The 17,801-nt window shown below is 40.1% G+C and overlaps 1 protein-coding gene across 1 annotated transcript; it reads right to left on the reverse strand.

The window, feature by feature from the left end:
- Positions 1-14,609: 14,609 nt before the first annotated feature.
- On the reverse strand, positions 14,610-16,915 carry LOC114509972 (olfactory receptor 8B12-like). The gene has a single exon (XM_028528603.2). It carries the CDS (start codon positions 16,456-16,458, stop codon positions 15,523-15,525), a length of 936 nt encoding a protein of 311 aa, XP_028384404.1. The 5' UTR covers positions 16,459-16,915; the 3' UTR covers positions 14,610-15,522.
- Positions 16,916-17,801: the final 886 nt, after the last annotated feature.

Here is a 17,801-nt window from a genome sequence, read left to right on the forward strand (position 1 = left end):
ATTTGAGATATCTGGACTTGAAGAGAGGAGACTCATTATTTCAATCACATTCAATACATACTAAGAATTATTTGCACCTTCTTCAATTTTTAAAAAAGCTCTCTCTGTTTTATATCTACTACTTGATCATGCAGTTGAAACTTAGTTATTTTAAGCAAATACTTGTCAGACAACTAATTACAACTTATGTCAAGACCTAGAGGTGTGGCAAAGACTCTACAGCTAATATGTCTGATAATGGGGTGTGGATAAGAAACTTTGACAAGTGGCCCTCCTTCAAGAAATAGCCATTGAACATTCACCCTGTCCCTGAACTCTTCTAAGCCCTAAGCTCCTAAGCTTCTGTGAAAAAATAAAAATAACTTTGTATGTATTCCTTCATGGAGATTTCATTCACGTGGGAGAAAAATACATGAAAGAAACATACAAGTGCACTGAAGAAAAAAGAAAGCTAGGCAGAGGGACAGCACACAAGGTGGAATGGCTGAAAGGGTGAGTGTTACACATTTCAGTTTACATAACAGAATCTGACACTTGAGCAATGACTTGAGAGAGACCTGGAAAGCCTTTGCTTAATAACACCAGTTACTCTAATGAAACACTGGGTGTCATGGCTTAAAGCAGCACCTTCCCTGGGTATCAGGGTTTTGTCCTGCAATTTCACACAGCACTCCAGCTCAAATATTTGCTTTTGGGAAGAAAATTCTGATAAAAAAACAGGATAGAGGGTTAAGAAAGCTTGTTGAGGTTTCAGATATCCACAAGTCACACAATATAAATTTTTGGCTGAGACTAATATAAAGAGTAATAAAATTTTATGTTGAATTTGTATTCAACACCCTTTGTCAGAGGCATTTATATAGTAAGGATGGCAAATTTTCTATTCAAAAAACAAATCTGTATTTGGGGAAGTTCAAGAGTTGGTTTGCTAATGAGTTATGTGTGTTTTTCATCAGAGTTAAGGTCTGAAGCTCTTTGGGAGAAATCAGGACATCAGAACACAAAGGCAGAACCCATCGTCTTCCAGGCAAGTCCAACTGAAACCATTGCACATGGGCCTGTGTGTGTGTCTGAGTGTGTACATGTACAGCAGTGAGGACTTGCCCTCCCCACACTAAGGCTCAGCAGTGAGGGTGCCTCATCTGCCTGTTTGCATTGGGAATAGTCCACTGCCCAGATGACACTAATGAATCCCAGTCCCTGTTCTTTATCCCACTGCACATGTTGAAGAAATAGAGAAAAACAATCCATTATCAAGAAACTAAAGTAAGCACCACAGGTACACTCTCCTTAGGACCCAAGGTCAAAGGGGACCTTGGGGACTCATTAAAATGTTCAGTTTCCTTTCAGAATCTCAGAGGGTTCTTGGAAGCATGATGCAATGCCAGGAAAAACTCTTCTGAGATCTTGCCTCTTCAGAGATGGTTTCCATGGGAGCTTCATTTCCACAGCATCAGGGTTTTATGTCAAGTGCACCAGGGCTTCTCTAAAGCTGTTTTGACTGTTGACTTGCTCCTATACAAGCAGAGACAAACAAATCAATATTCTGGATTAAGTTATTTTGTTGCAGGTCTTTTATCTCCTTGGTTATATTTATTCCTAGGTACTTCATTTTTTTCTTGCTATAGTAAATGGGATTCCTCCTCTAGTTTCTCTTTCTGATATTTCATTGTTGGCGCTCAAAAATATCATCGATTTCTGAATATTGACCTTGTATCCCACTACTTTGCCAAATTCACTCATTATGTCAATAGTTTTTTGGTGGAGACTGTAGGGTTTTCTAGGTACACTATTATGTCATCTGCAATAATGACAGTTTTCCTTCCTCCTTTCCCATTTGGATACTTTTTAGTTCTTTTTCTTGTTTGCTTGCTGTAGCTAGAACTTCCAGTACTATGTTGAATAAGAATGGTGAGAGAGGACACCCTTGTCTTGTTGCTGATCTTAAGGGGAAAGCTTTTAGTTTTTTCCCATTGAGTATGTTGGCTGTAGGTTTCTTGTATATGGCTTTTATTATGTTGAGGTATGCTCTCTCAAGTCCCACTTTGCTGAGTGTTTTTATGATAAATAGGTGCTAAATTTTATCAAAATCTTGTTCAGCATCTATTGATCTGATCATGTGATTCTTGTCCTTTATTTTTTTTTTATGTGGAGTATTACATTAATAGATTTGTGAATATTGTACCATCCTTACATCCTGGGATGAATCCCACTTGACAAGGTGTATGATCTTTCTAATGTATTTCTGAGTCTGGATATGCAGTGTATTGTTGAGGATTTAAGCATCTATGTTCATCAGCAATACTGGCCTGTAGTTTTGCTTCTTTGATGAGTCTTTACCTGATTTTGGAATTAGAATGAAACTGGCCTTGTAAAAAGAGTTTGGGAGCTTTCCCTCATCTTGAATTTTTTGGAACAGTTTGAGAAGATGACAGTTGGTTCTTTCTTAAATATTTGGTAGAATTCAATTGTGAAGCCCTCTGGTCCAGGGCTTTGTGTGCTGGGAGTTTTTTGATTACAGCTTCAATTTCACTAGTTGTTATGAGTCTATTCAGGCTTTCTGCTTCGTCTTGATTCAGTTTTGGAAGATTGTATGTTTCAAGAAATTTCTCCATTTCACCCAGGTTGTCCAGTTTCTTGGCATGTAGTTGTTCATAGTAATTTCTTATAATCCTTTGTATTTATGTGGTATCGGTTGTAACTTCTCCCCTTTCTTTTCTGATTTTATTTATTTGGGTCCTCTCTCCTTTTCATGGTGACTCTGGTTAAAAGCTTGTCAATTTTATGTATCTTGCCAAAGAACCAGCTCCTGGATTTCTTATTCCTTTGCATTGTTCTTTTAGTCTGTGTGTCATTTCATTCTGCCTCGTTGTTGATTATGTCCTTCCTTCTCTTTGCTCTGGCCTTAGTTTGTTGTTGTTCCTCTAGTTCTTGCAGACACAAGGTTAGGTGGTTTATTTGAGACTTTTCTATCTTCTTTATGTAGAAAATTAACTGATTTTTCAATATGAAGTCAACCTTATGCTCCAAGTATCAAACTGTACTTCAAAATTACATAAAACTATTTTTGTGTTATGCAGGATTTTTAAGCCATTTTTTCCACTTGTTTTTTTTTTTTTGCATCTAAACTCATGAAGCATATTGGTATATATATATTTTTTTCTAGTAACATTTCAGTCCAGTTTAGGTTATTAGAGGCAGTACAATTTCCCCTGATAAGCCAAGATTTCAGTCACCTATAATCACATCACCAGACTTATCCCTAGACCCAGGCAACCCATTAGTGCTGCTGAGAACCCACCATCAGGCTGCTATGAGCCTGAGAGATTGGAACCCAAGGGTGACCTTTGAACACGTGTTTTCCCAGTGGCTCCTCCTCCATGCCTAGACTCACTGGGCCTGTAGTCACAGCAAGACCTGACACTTACAAAGTCCTCTGTACCTCAAAAAGCCCCTTCACACACTCCATGTGGTAATCAATCCTCACAAAGCATTAAGATTGTATCGTGTTTCTCATTTTAAAGATAATAAAGTTGAAGTATGTATGCGTCACCAAAAGTCAACAGTAAGCAATGCATTTCTTAACAAGTTTAACAGCTCACATAGTAAGAAATGCATTTTTAAGAAAGTTTAACAGCTCACATAGTAAGAAATGCATGGAACCTAATCGACAAAATTAAAAAGCAAGTAAAATGTAACTGGAGACATTGAAATTAAGAACAATCTGACAGTCCTGGCTGGCGTAGCTCAGTGGATTGAGCGCGGACTGGGAACCAAAGTATCCCAGGTTCGATTCCCAGCCAGGGTACATGCCTGGGTTGCAGGCCATAACCCCCAGCAACCGCATATTGACGTTTCTCTCTCTCTCTCTCTATCTCCCTCCCTTCCCTCTCTAAAAATAAATAAATAAAATCTTTAAAAAAAAAAAAAAAAAAAAAAAGAACAATCTGACAGTAACCAGAGGGGAGGTAGAAGGGATTAATGGGGAAAAAGGGGAAGGGTTGCCAGGAGCAACTCTAAAGGACATGTAGACAAAACCAATAAGGAGTGGAAGCAAGGGAGGGAGGAAGGTTAGGGGTAGGGGTGGGGAGGGGAGGGAGTAAACACGGACAACTGTAATTGGACACAATGAAACAATTTTTTTTCAAAAGGAAAACATTCCTAGATACAAGAAAAGAAAGAAAGAAAAGAAATGCATTCCGTGGCACTCTTTTGAGTTCAGTTGTCAAGGTTCATGATCTTTCCCCTACCAATTCATGCATTTTTCAACATTTCTAGAGCATTCTGGGGATCTTAAACACAATTGTAGTAATGTGATTAAAATATTCTGGCAAAACACGTGACAGGGAGCAAAATTGAATACCAAAAGAGGAGAAGTTTCAGGGCACAAATCAGGAATGAAAGTTGAATCTGTCACAAAGATAAAGACCTCACTAGGGTAACTGTCCCAGTCAAGTTTTGGATCTCCAGCGCCACCCACACAACAGGCCTCTGATGCATGTAAGTGAACCCATACTACACTCAACACCAAGTAAATGGGCGTCCTCACAGCACTCCCTCCCACACCATCTCCAGGCTTCCCCTGCACACACCTCATTAATGAGAGGGCAGTATAAAACCATGAGGCTCCACCTACTTGTAGAAAGCAGCCTGGCCTGACCAGCAGTTGAATCCTATCCACAATAAACCCTACCCGTCATGTCCCAGCCCATATCATTGTATGTTATTTAGGGACTCAATTTTTGCTCCTTGTACAGATGCCCCCAAGGCTGGAACTGTAGACACCCTCTCAGAGCCAGCTGCCTGATGCTGTTGTATCCTCACTCTGGCCATCCTGAATGATCCTCATGTGCACATTCAGCAACATCATGTCACCTGCACACACAACTGCATAGCACATGCTCACAGGTGCCACACTGCATTGCCACAGGGGCCCACCTCCAAGATTATGCTGGTGCATCCCTTGGATCTGATGGTCAACTTCACAGCTGCAGACTTCCCCTTGTTGCTGATGTCCCTGATATCATCCCAAGAGTTCTGCCCTACAGAGTTGCTGCCATGGTCTACTTTCAAATTGTGAGTCACAGTGTGAAAAACCCTTGTCTGAAACTGTGCTTTGGAGATCAACCAGCAGGGGCCGAAAACTTGGGAAAGATCATCTGAAGTTATCATTTCTAGAATTTTGACTGAAAAATTCTAGAAACACCCCCCGTCACCCTCAAGCATATATTAGAGGTACCCACAACCAAAACAGTCTTGTCTGGTACAGCAATTGCCTCACAACATTCTTTGTTTCACTTAAGTCTCCTTCTATGTTACCATTTTTTCAAAACTGCTTAGTGATCCTTGGCTCTTTTCTTGACATTGAAAGTGTCCTAAGCTGACAGAACACACATGTGCTTTGACCAGACTGCTCAACAAGAGCACTTCACTCTCCCCGTGTTTCTGTGGTCTGAATTACTGGGCAGCTTCTATCCTTGGGGTCCAGTTCTCTCTTTTGTGCTGATCAGTTTCACCAGAAAGCCATGCTCCAGTCTCTTAAGGGGTCATGTTAGGGTGCATAATAATCTTAAGAAAATCCTTTCTATAATCATTTCCTTTTAGTTTAGTTTAGTTTAATTTGTGTATGTGTAGGGGCGTGCTCCTGGGCTTCCCTCCTCCCCAGCTCACTCTTCCCCACTTGCCAACTCCAGCATGCCTGGGAGGTGTGCTGAGCCTCATTGTTGATTTAAGCCACCCAGACAAGCAGCAAATTCAACATTGCAGTCAGGTCCAGCCTTTTCTCTCAACATCACAAACTCTTGGCTGAAAATCCCTTATGATCTCATGGAACCAGCAGTGGGTGTATTGTGTGTCACCGACAGTTGTCACACAGTGCATCAACACACACTTTTTCAGCCTCCTAGGGTCTCACTTCTGTGTTCTCACTGGGTTCACCTGGAATGCTTCCTAGCAAATCACTTCCATGTAAGTCTTCATCTCGTGGTCTTTGGGGAACCCAATGCAAGACTGGTGGGAAGGAAACCAAATGAAGAGTAGAGAAGACTACACACAAGAGAAAGGGAGAGAAAAAATATTCCGGGAGAAAATAAAACCACCGCTTTTAAGAAGGAAAACTTGGAATTCAGGATGCTCAGTAAAGAAAATTAAAAAATAAAATGAGATATCAACATTTCCCCAAGTCAAAAGAAAAATCTCAGAGTTTTCACATCCAGAAATGACGTGCTCAGAGGATGGTTCAGCATGGCTGCTGCTCTGCTGGAAATAATCCCAGTCCTGGGTTGTTGCTACCCAGGCAGGAGGAGCAGCATCACTAGGCATCTTCTTAGGAATGAGAATTCTCCAGTCCTCCCGAGACCTACCAGATCGGAAACTCTGTGGATGGGGCCTAGAATCTGTGTCTCAGCAAATCCTCTGTGTGATTCAGATTCATCTGAGAACCACCAGTGTAGTTCCTGGTCCCAGAACATGAGCTAAAGTAAAGCGTTTTCCTGACCCAAAGGGAACAAAGAGCAGCTTTTGTATCTGCCTTAGGAGGGAGGAAAATAAGAATGAGTGTACACCAGATGAAGATGGTCAGTTGTAATGCTTATGGCTACAAAATCCAACTGCTTCTCAGTAGGTGCTGAAGATTTTGATGAGAGCAGGTGTGTTGCATGTGGCAGGGTTATGGTGTTGTGGTCATAGAAAGACACATTTTCCTTTGCCACTGGGTGGGTCATGACACCCCTGATATCTGTTCCTACACAAATCAAGTGTTGGCAGTGAACAGACCTGAGAGACAGATGCCATAGTACATCAGGCCATGAGTTTTAAAACAGTGGTCACTAACCAAAAAGGAGCAGGAGAAAAGTGTCTTGCACTTAAAATTAGTGATGCTGTTCCTATCTGATATAGAGTTCATTATCATTTTAAGTGAATTGACAGAAACAGAGAAGGTTCTTTATTATTCACTTTCTTTTAAAAAATATAATTTATTTCCTTTTACTTTACAACTACAGTTGATGTACAATATCATGTTAGTTTCAGGTGTGCAACCCCATCATTCGACATTTACACAACTTATGAAGGGATCACCTCAATAAATCTAGTCCCCATCTGGCACCATACATAGTCATGACAGAAGTATTGACTGTATTCCTGTGCTGTACTTTGTGTCCCCATGACTATTCTGCAACTACCAATTTGTACTTCCTAGTCCCTAAATCCCTTCACCTTTCTCACTCTTTCCCCCAAACTGTCTGATCTCACAGCCATCAAAATGTTCTCTGCATTTCTGAGTCTCCTTTTCTGCTTGTTGTTCATTTTGTTTTTTAGATTCCACAAAGCAGTGAAGTCATCTGGCATTTGTCCTTCTCTGTCTGACTTATTTCACTCAGGATAATATCCTCTAGGACCACCCATGATGTTGGGGTACAAGCTCTCATTCTTTTTTGTGGCTGAGTCATATTCCATAGTATGTCCGCACCCCTTCTTCCTCCACTCATCTCTTGATGGACACTCAGGTTGCTTCCATATCCTGGCCATTGTAAATAGTGCTGCAACAAACATACAGGTTTCTTTGGATGAACACCCACAAGTGGAGTTTCTGGGTCCTTCTTTGTCTCTTGTTTAGTCTTTGTTTTAAAGTCTATATTTTCTGGAATATGCACAGCTACTGCAGCTTTTTTGTCTTTCCTTTGTTTCCATTTTCATGTAGTACATTTTCCTATCCCATTACCTTCTGTCTGTGTGAGTCTTTTGATCTGAAGATGGCATATCGAAGGGTCTTGTTTTGTTATCCTTAAGCCATTGTATGTCTTTCAATGGCATAATTTAGTCCATTTGCACATCAAATAAGTGTGAATAAATATGCATTTATTGTCATTTTATTATTCATATTTCTAATCTTTTTATTCTTTTAAAAGACCTTTTCACATTTCTTTTTCTTCTTTTTTCTTTATTTCTTTATTGAATTCATATTGGGGTGACATTGGTTAATAAAATTATGTAGGTTTCAGGAGCACATTTCTATTACACATCATCTGTATGTTGTATTTTGTGTTCACCACCCCAAGTCAAGTCTCCTTACATCACCACTTGTCCCCTCTCTCACTCCCTGACTTCTTCACTCTGGTAATAATGCTACTGTTGTCTGCCTACGAGTTTTTTTCATTTTTTGCTTAATCCCTTCACCTTTTCCCCCAACCCCCATCTCCTCTCCTCTGACAGCCGTCAGTCTATTCTCTGTATCCATGAGTCTGTTTCTATTTTGTTTGGTAGTCTATTCTATTCATTTGAATCCACAGGTAAGTGAAATTACATGGCAGTTGTCTTTCTCTATGTGGCTTATTTCATCTACCCTAATACTCTATAGGTTCATCCATGCTGTCCCAAAAGGTAAGATTTCCTTCTTTTTTATAACCAAGTTGTATTCCATTGGGTGAATGTACCACTGCTTTTTTACCCGGAAGTTACCTTCAAGATATGAAACATTATAAATCTTCTGTAATTCAAGAAGTGTGGTATTGGCTTATGAATAGATGGACAGACCAATAGAACACAATGGTAAACACAGAAATAGCCCAGGTGCCTATGAAATTTTGTATTCAGTGAGATCAACAGCTCAAACCCATGTGGAAAAGATGGACTTTTTTATAAATGGCAATAGAACCACAGGATGGTCTTCTGGAAAAATATATGGTTGGATCCATTCTTCACTGCATACATACACTGGTAAAATTTCTAAAATGACCAGATATATTAAGCGGGGCCTTTGATAGCTCAGTTGGTAGAGTGGAGGACTGTAAAATGACCAGATATTCAAATATTAAAAAAATAAAACCATACAATCACATTATGATAAAAATGAGTGACTTTCTTTATAACCTAAGAGAAAAAATATTTCTAGCATTAAAATACCAGAAACAATAGATTAATAAATTTAATTTAAAAAATGTATCATAAGAACAGTCAAAAGCCAAATCACAAGTTAGAGGAAAATATGCAACTTATACCTCCAACAGAAAGCTATTATACCCAATATACAGTCTTTCTAAAAATTGAGAAGATCAAAATCCAGCAGCAACATGAGGAAAAGGTATGAAGAGACAGTCCATAAAAGAAGTAGTAACACCACTGCGGGGGCTCTCGGCCCGGGTGGACAGATGGGTGGGGCCAGCAGTGCAGTTCACAGAACAGAAAATGTGAGCCCTAGAGTGCGGAGTGCCTGGCGAATGCCATGAGAGCCTGCAGTAGAGCCCTGAGCAGGGGCTCCTCACTTAACTACGGAAAACTCCCCTTTGAAAAGTACTTTCTGACTTCTGGACAAGATGGAGGCATAGGTGGACGCACTGTACCTCCATGCACAACCAAGATTGGAACAATAACAATTTAGAGACAGAATAACATCCAAAACTGACAGAAAATTTATCTGAATGGAAGTCGGACAGCCAAGAAGTTGAAGTAGACCCGTTCATCCAGAACGGTAGGAGGGGCGGAGAGGAGCAGCCAGGCACAGGTCGCAGCATGGAGAGCAGAGAGAGTTGGGTGCATAAGGCATCTAGGGGCGCATAAGGCATCTGGGGCATGCAAGATCACAGTGGGTGGACCCTGAGTATGCAAGCGGCAGCTGGCAGACCCAGTGAGGAGGCCGTTGTGGAACAGGGCAGAGCACACAACCCAGGGTCCCAAGAAAGGGAATGAGGTCCCACAGAGAACGGAGCAAATGCCATTGTTCCCTCTTGACCCTGCCCCCACATACAACATTACAATCTAGCAACTGGGGTGCCCAGCCCTGGTGAACACCTAAGGCTCTGCCCCTCACCGTAACAGGAGTGACCACATTAAAAAAAAGAGAGAGAGAGACAGATGGCTCAAACAGAAGAAGAAAGCAATGCCCCAGAACTCATCCTTTTAAGCGACTGAGAGATAGCCAACGTATTAGATGCACAGTTCAAAACACTGGTGATCAGGAAGCTCACAGAATTGGTCGATTTTGGTAGCAAATTAGATGAAAAACTGCAGGTTACAATAACGGAAATGAAGGAAAATGCACAGGGAACCAACAGTGATGGGAAGAAAACTGGGACTCAGAACAATAGAGTGGGCCAGAAGGAAAAAAACAACCAAACAGGAAAGAATGGAGAAATAAGAATTCAAAAAATGAGGAGAAGGTTAGGAACCTCCAGGACATCTTTAAATATTCCAACATCAGAATTATAGGGGTACGAGAAGGGAAAGAGGAAGAGCAACAGATTGAAAATGTATTTGAACAAATAATAAAGAAGAACATCCCCATTCTGGCAAAGGAAATAGACTTCCAGGAAATCCAGGAAGCTCAGAGAGTCCCAAAGAAGTTGGACCCAAGAAGAAACACACCAAGGCACATCATAATTTCATTATCCAAGGTAAAAATGAAGGAGAGAATCCTAGAAGCAGCAAGAGATAAGGGGAGAGTAACCTACAAAGCAGTTCCCATCAGACTGTCAGCTGATTTCTCAAAAGAGACCTTACAGGCAAGAAGGGGCTGGACAGAAGTATTCCAAGTCATGAAAGACAAGGACCTACATCCAAGATTGCTCTATCCAGCAAAGCTTTCATTTAGAATGGAAGGGCACATAAAGCCCTTCTCTGATAAGGTCAAGTTAAAGGAGTTCATCATCACCAAGCCATGATTATATGAAATGTTAAAGGGACTTATCTAAGAAAAAGAAGATAAAAAACATGTATAGTAAAATGACAGCAAACTCAGTTATTAACAACCACACCTACAGCAAAACCAAAAGAAACTAAGCAAACAACTAGAACAGGAACAGAACCACAGAAATGGAGATCACATGGAGGGTTAGCAACAGGGGAGTGGGAGGAAGAGAGATGGGGGAAAGGTAGGAATGAGTAGCATAGATTATAGGTTGAAAATAGATAGGGGGAGGGTAAGAATAGTACGTGAAATGTAGAAGCTAAAGAACTCATAAGCATGACACATGGACATGAACTAAAGGGGGGGAATGTGGGTGGGAGAGGGTGTACAGGGTGGAGGGGAGTGAAGTGGGAAATGGGACAACTGTAATAGCATAATCAATAAAATATATTTTAAAAAGAAGTAGTAACACCAACAATCATTACATAAATGAACCCATCTTCCATGTTTCCTAAAATTAAAGAAATGCAAATTATAATAATACTTAAACACTACTCATCCATCAGGATGGAAACTATAAAAATTCTGAGAATACACCATGCTAAAGAGACTGTAAAAAAGTAGGCATTCCCATTTATTGCTGAGGGAGAAAATAAATGTCAATTCCTCCTCCCCCAACACAAAATCCATTGTCAATACAATCCCAATCAAAATCACAGCAGGTTCTTTTGTAGGAATTTACAAGCTGATTCTAGAATTCATATGGAAACTCACAGGTCCTAAAGTAGCCAAAACAACTTTGAAAGAAGTGAATGAAATCCAGGACTTTTGCTAACTGATTTCAAAAATTATTATAAAGCTACAGTAATCAAAACTGTATGGTATTGGCATAAACATAGACAAATAGATGAAAACAAACACACACAAATAGAATCAACTGATCCTATTTAACACAGGTAAAAGAACAATCACTGGACATTTAGGTGCAAATATACACATACCCCAAAATCCCACTTTGATCCATATACAAAAATTAACTCATAAAATTTCCACATTGTTCTTCTGGCCTTAGCAAAAGCAGTAAAGAATTTCTTAATTAGGACATAGCACTAACTATGAAAGACAAAGTTGATAAATCAAACTTCATTACAATTAAAAATATTGGCTATCAAAACATATCTTTTAGGATAAGTGACACACAGTCTGGGGAAGATAGACAGGGAGAGGAAGATGACTGAGTATGTATGTATTATCCATAGGTACACATATATTATCAATACAACACAAACATGTACACGTATATGGACTTACAAGTGCATATTAACATTCCTTCAATACAATAGGAAAACAACTAACTACCCTATATTTTTAATGAGGAAATGACCTGAATAATTACTTCAGAGAAGACATCCAAATAGCCAGTAAATAGGTAAAAAGGTGTCCAACATCATTACTTATCAGGGAAAAAAGTTAAACAGAAAAGCATTCCACTGTCCATACCAGAATAAAAGTACATTTTTGCATATGGCATAAAACAGGGATAAAATAAAAATACCAAGGGTTAACAAGGATGTAGAGCAATTGGAATCCTCAAACATGGTTGATAGCAATGAATTTGAATCAAAAATTAAAAACCAATTTGGTATTTTTTCTTGATTTCTGCTTCTGTTGTTTGATTGTTGGTATACAGAAATGCCTTTGATTTCTGCATACTGACTTTGTATCCTGCTGTTTTGCCAAATTCATTATTAGGCTGAGCAGTTTTCTGGCTGAGTCTATAGGATTTTCTATGTACACTTTCACGTCATCAGCAAACAATGACAGTTTTGATTCCTCCTTTCTGATTTGGATGCCTTTTATTTCCTTTTCTTGTCTGATCGCTGTGGCTAAAATTCCAATGCTAGGATTATATCCTAAGAACTCTGAAACACCAATCTAAAAGAGCCTATGCACCCCAATGTTCATAGCAGCACAATGTACAATAGCCAAGTGTTAGAAGCAAGCTAGGTGCCCATCAGTACATGAATGTGTCAAAAAACTATGGTGCATTTACACAATGGAATTCCATGCAGCAGAAAGAAAGGACATCCTACCCTTTGAGACAGCATGGATGGAACTGGAAAGCATTATGCTAAGTGAAATAGGCCAGGAGGGGAAAGACAAATACCACATGATCTCAGCTTTAACAGGGACCCAAACAACAAAACAAACAAACACGCAAAATATAACCAAAGACACTGAAGTAGAGAACAGGCTGACAACAACCAGGGGGAAGAGAGGAGGAAATATCAGGGGAAAGGGGGAAGGGTTTACAGGAACAAGTATAAAAGACACATGGACAAAAAAACTAGAGGGGAGTGGAAATGGGAGTGGGGGAGTGCTGGGGGTGGACAGGGAAGGGAGTAGAAGGCAGAAAACTGTGCTTGAACAACAACTAAGATAAAAGAAAAGAAAAGAAAAAGAAAACAGTTTGGCAGAGATGTTTATAAAAGCTCCACATAAGCCTACTCTATTATCTAGCAGATACACATATAAGCATAATCCAAAAGAAATGTTTGCTTATTCAACCAAAATGCACATTCAAACTGTTTCTAAAGGCTTTATCAATAATAGGCAAAAACTTGAAACTATCTAACTTTATTAATAGGCTAAATAATTGTACATTCACATGATGGAATACTACACAGCAATATAACATAATCTACCCATATATACTGCAAAATAGATGTACCTGACAGGCTTTATGATGAAGAAGAGAGGCCAGAAACAATTGAGTACCTGTTCATATGAAGTTCAAATACAGACAACACACTATAATACTAAAAGTCAGAAGAGTAGATAGCTGTGGGGCATGGGACTGAGGGCAGGTTGTATTTATTGGAAAGATGTAATAGGAAACTTTCCAAAGTAGATGGAAATATTGTGCATCTTGATGTAGGTTGTGGTTACATATTCATGTGCAAAAGTTTAATGAGCTGTACAGTTAAGATTTGTGCACTTTGCTATATGAAAGTTAGGGCACAACATTTTCAATAGGATGTTTCTGTATCCTTTCATGACCTACATTGAATAGCGTATTCAATACACCAACCCCAACTCCTAAATTCTAGGTTCCCTAAATTCAGGCACACACAGGGTCCAGCACAAAAAATACCCCTTTGATCACATAATCTTTTATTACAAAATAATCAGCATGTAATTCTGTAACATAACAATATCACACTCCAGCGCGCCATATGACACTTTAGGTGAAATGTTCAAATTGCTGTCCACCTCTTGTGAGACATTCATGTACCCTAGAAACCACACTCAATGGTGCTATTTCTGCTGGACTCTGTGTTTCATCTCATCTCAATCCTCTCTTCAGAAGCTTATTCTTTCCTTTTTGGCAGCATTGAACAGAATCGAAAGGCAGAACTAACTCCACAGATCTGCCAATTTCCCCTGCATCCTAATGGAATGGACTTCCCTAAGGAACAGCCAGTTAAGTCAAAATATTTCCCCCAGCACTTCATTTGTCATTGCTTCTCTGAGAAATTTTACCAGTAATAGTGAGTTTAGATGAAAGTGGTTCTTTTGATTTTAATATAAAGCTCTATTTCCCATTTCATAATATGGAGGCTTTATGAAATTATCCCAAGATCACCATTTCTTACCCATATGCCTCTGTTATTAGAACATTGAGGCTACCTGCAATGCCTGACAATTCCATAGCAATTGCCTCTCCTAATAAGCAGCAGCTTGGTGCTGCCTGGCAGGTGACCATGGACCCAGGGCCAGCTAGTGCTCTATTCCATCCTCTAGACCAGTGTCATCCAATGGAAATATAATGCAAGCCTCCTATAAATTCTAAACTTTCTAGTAGGTACCTGAAAAATAAACACATACATTCATTTTAATGGCATATTTTCTTTAACACTATATATTCAAAATCTTATCATTTCAACATGTAATCAAGTAAGAAAGTATGCATGAGATTATTTTTTCATATTCTTCAAAGATTTGGTTTGTATGTCACACTTACTTTGCCCACTTGCAGTATGTCTCAATTTGGATGTCCACATTTCAGTTGCTCAATACCACACATGACAGTGACTACCAGTTCAGATAGCACAGCTCCCAATGACCTTGGACCACAACCAAGATAACCCTTGCAATGAGACTCCAAATTCTGTCTCAGCCTTGAAATAATATGCCGCCTTCACTCATCATTTTTCTCCCCTATAAAATTCCATTTCTATCCCCTGGAAGTCTTAATTCACTAACCCACATCCCTGGTGCTCCACTCACCAACTGGGTGGTCACCATACTTGCCTTCTGAGAAACCTAACACAGGACACATTCACACACTGAAAAGTTCATCACACACTGATCTTCTCATTTTGCCAAGACCAACTCAAAAAAATTTTTCACCTCCTATTCTCTTGCAAAATGTGATGGATTAAAATTATTTTGTGCATGTAGCATGAAATTACTGTCAACCCATTATTAATTTAGATGTACTGGGTCAACTAACATGTGAAATGACATCTTTCAGAAAGAAATGAAGCAAGAAAACATGGCATAAAGGGAAACAAACTGAACTGAGATTCAAGCTGGGATTTCAGTCCCAGATCTGCCACCAGGTAGTTTCATATTTTTGGACTAGATGAAATTATTCTGAAGCATCATTCAATACTGCATACTGTATAATTGCAGAAACTATTTTCATACAATAAAGAAGGAAGTGTTGGGGTGATGATGAGAGAGAATAAATCCACTTGGGAAAGAGAGTTAAAGTTTCCTTTCAATATACAATCCAAAAGCACGAAGTTTGAATTCCTTATTGACGATGATGATAAAATAATAATAGCACTCTCATTTAAAAATTCTGATCCTTTTTCTCAATTTCCAATTTTTTCTCAAGAGAAAGTTATTTTGCCCAAGGTTTTTTTCATGGCTAATTTGACATCCTTGTTCCTCAGGCTGTAGATTAGTGGGTTCAGCATGGGCACCACAATGGTATAGAACAGACTACACACTTTCCCTTGGTCAAGGGGTACAGCAGAAGGTGGTTTAAGGTATGCAAAAATTCCTGACCCAAAGAAGAGACAAATTGCAATTATGTGAGAACCACAGGTACTAAACGCTTTGGATTTGCCCTTAGTAGAACTAATGTGGAAAATGCTGGAAAGAATGAAGCCATAAGAGAGAAAAATGGTCACAATGCACACCCCAATTTCAATGCCCACAACAGCAAAGACCACCAGATTATTCATGTAAGAGCTATTGCAAGAGAGTTCAAGGAGGGGAAGGATGTCACACATATAATGATTGACAAGGTTGTCTGCACAAAAGGTCAGAAACAGTATATTACTTGTATGACCTAAAGCCTCCAAAGCGCCAATCCCATAGATACCCAGCAAAAGAAATAGACACACCTGAGGAGACATGGTGACCATGTACAACAGTGGTTTACAGATGGCCACATAGCGGTCATATGCCATTGCTGACAAGATAAAGGATTCAGAAGCGACAAAAAAACAGAAGAAAAAGAGTTGAGTCATACACCCTGTGTAGGAGGTGATGTTGTTCTTTGAGACAAAACTCATCAGCATTTTGGGGATGATGGTAGAGGAGTAACTGAAGTCAATGAAGGACAAGTTGAAGAGGAAAAAGTACATGGGGGTGTGCAGGTGAGAGTTCAGTCCAATCAGTGTCATCAAACCCAGGTTCCCCATCACAGTGACCATGTAGAAGCCCAGAAACAGGAAGAAGAGGGGGAGCTGGAGTCCTGGCTGGTTTGTTAAGCCTGCGAGGATAAACTCTGTCACAGAGGAGGTGTTATCTGCAGCCATCCTCCTCTGGGAGGGTCTCAGAGAGGAAAAGAAAAGAATTGCTCACACAGAGAGAGGAAAACAACCCATTCTTGAGAGTGGTGTTTGAACAGGGAGGTGTGGAACTCAGAGTTGAGATGGCATCTCCTTGTTCCCCCATCTCTGTTTTTATGGTCTCCACATGGCTTCAACCATCCTAGTAACTCTTGGTGGATGAAACTTGCCTCCAGAGTAAGGGCTCATCCAACTGAGGAGAAAGTCCACAAAGCTCAGCTGGGATGCCCCTGCAACCTTGCAGTCACCCTTCTCTGGTACTGCCTGCCCTCTGTAGCCCTGGACCAAGTTTTGTGTGACCTGGGACCTCCTCTGTAGTGCTGTTGAGAAGCAGAAGTCAATTGCCCTAGACCTTCCACCTTTGGTCAGTGCTGGTCACCACAGGAAGATGAGGCTTTGTTGCCCAGAGTCTTTATTGGCAATGCCTGTGGAAATGTTATGTGAAAATAATACCAAAGTTATAAGGCAAAGATACCAAATAACCTAAGAAAAAAGAAACATTTGCTGAGCACTAACTATGCTAATGGCACTGTTCTAAGTGCTCTGGGGCATTTTGATTAAACCCATTGAACAGCTGAGGACACTGAGCACAAGTCCCAGTCCTTCTAAGTGGCAGGAGAAGGGGAAGTCAGACTGTCTGGCTCCGGGGTTGCAGCTTCGTACCCTAACCACTCTGCTAGAGCACAGAGCAGGTCAGGCAGGCACTCACCCTCCTGCCTGCAGTCACAGTGCTGGACTCTACTGGCTCCCACCCATCTCTCTCATGGAGACTCAGATGGCCCTGGTGACAAGAAGGAGACAATTTAGAGCTCAGGCTGCTCTGCTGCTTCTGTGTCTCTCCTTTAAAATTCAAAGCCTTTAGTTTGTCTTGATTCTCCTGTTGAGCTGAAGAACATGGTCTCTGACATTCTTTGTCTGAGCCTCCAGGTCAGCTTTCAGGGATGGAATAGCACTTTTATAACATCCATGGATAACTGTAGAACAAACAGTGTTCTTCTGGATTAGAGACCACAGTGACCTAGATACAGGGGCTCCCTCAGGATACCTGTTCCCTAAGGAAGAGGAAATGTTTGTTTATGCCCTTGACAGTGCCTGACAGGGCTCTTAATGACCTTTCCTTTCATTCAGGATACATCTTTTTAAGTACAATTTAAAAGAAAGCACTTGGGAAAAGAATTCTTATACTGAGCACTTATGTATACTGACCACTTTTTCTGTCCCAGCACCCTCATCTGAAAGATCCAGAGCAACGTGTACATAAGTTTACTCAGAATAACCTCATAGGGTAGACCTATCAGTCTGCACTTTAA

The sequence above is a fragment of the Phyllostomus discolor genome, chromosome 13, assembly GCF_004126475.2.
Source record: "Phyllostomus discolor isolate MPI-MPIP mPhyDis1 chromosome 13, mPhyDis1.pri.v3, whole genome shotgun sequence".
In the NCBI taxonomy this organism is placed as follows: Eukaryota; Metazoa; Chordata; class Mammalia; order Chiroptera; family Phyllostomidae; genus Phyllostomus; species Phyllostomus discolor.

Bases quoted from the DNA above. Each gene is read 5' to 3' on its own strand.
- LOC114509972 (XM_028528603.2), bottom strand. From the start codon at position 16,458: ATGGCTGCAGATAACACCTCCTCTGTGACAGAGTTTATCCTCGCAGGC.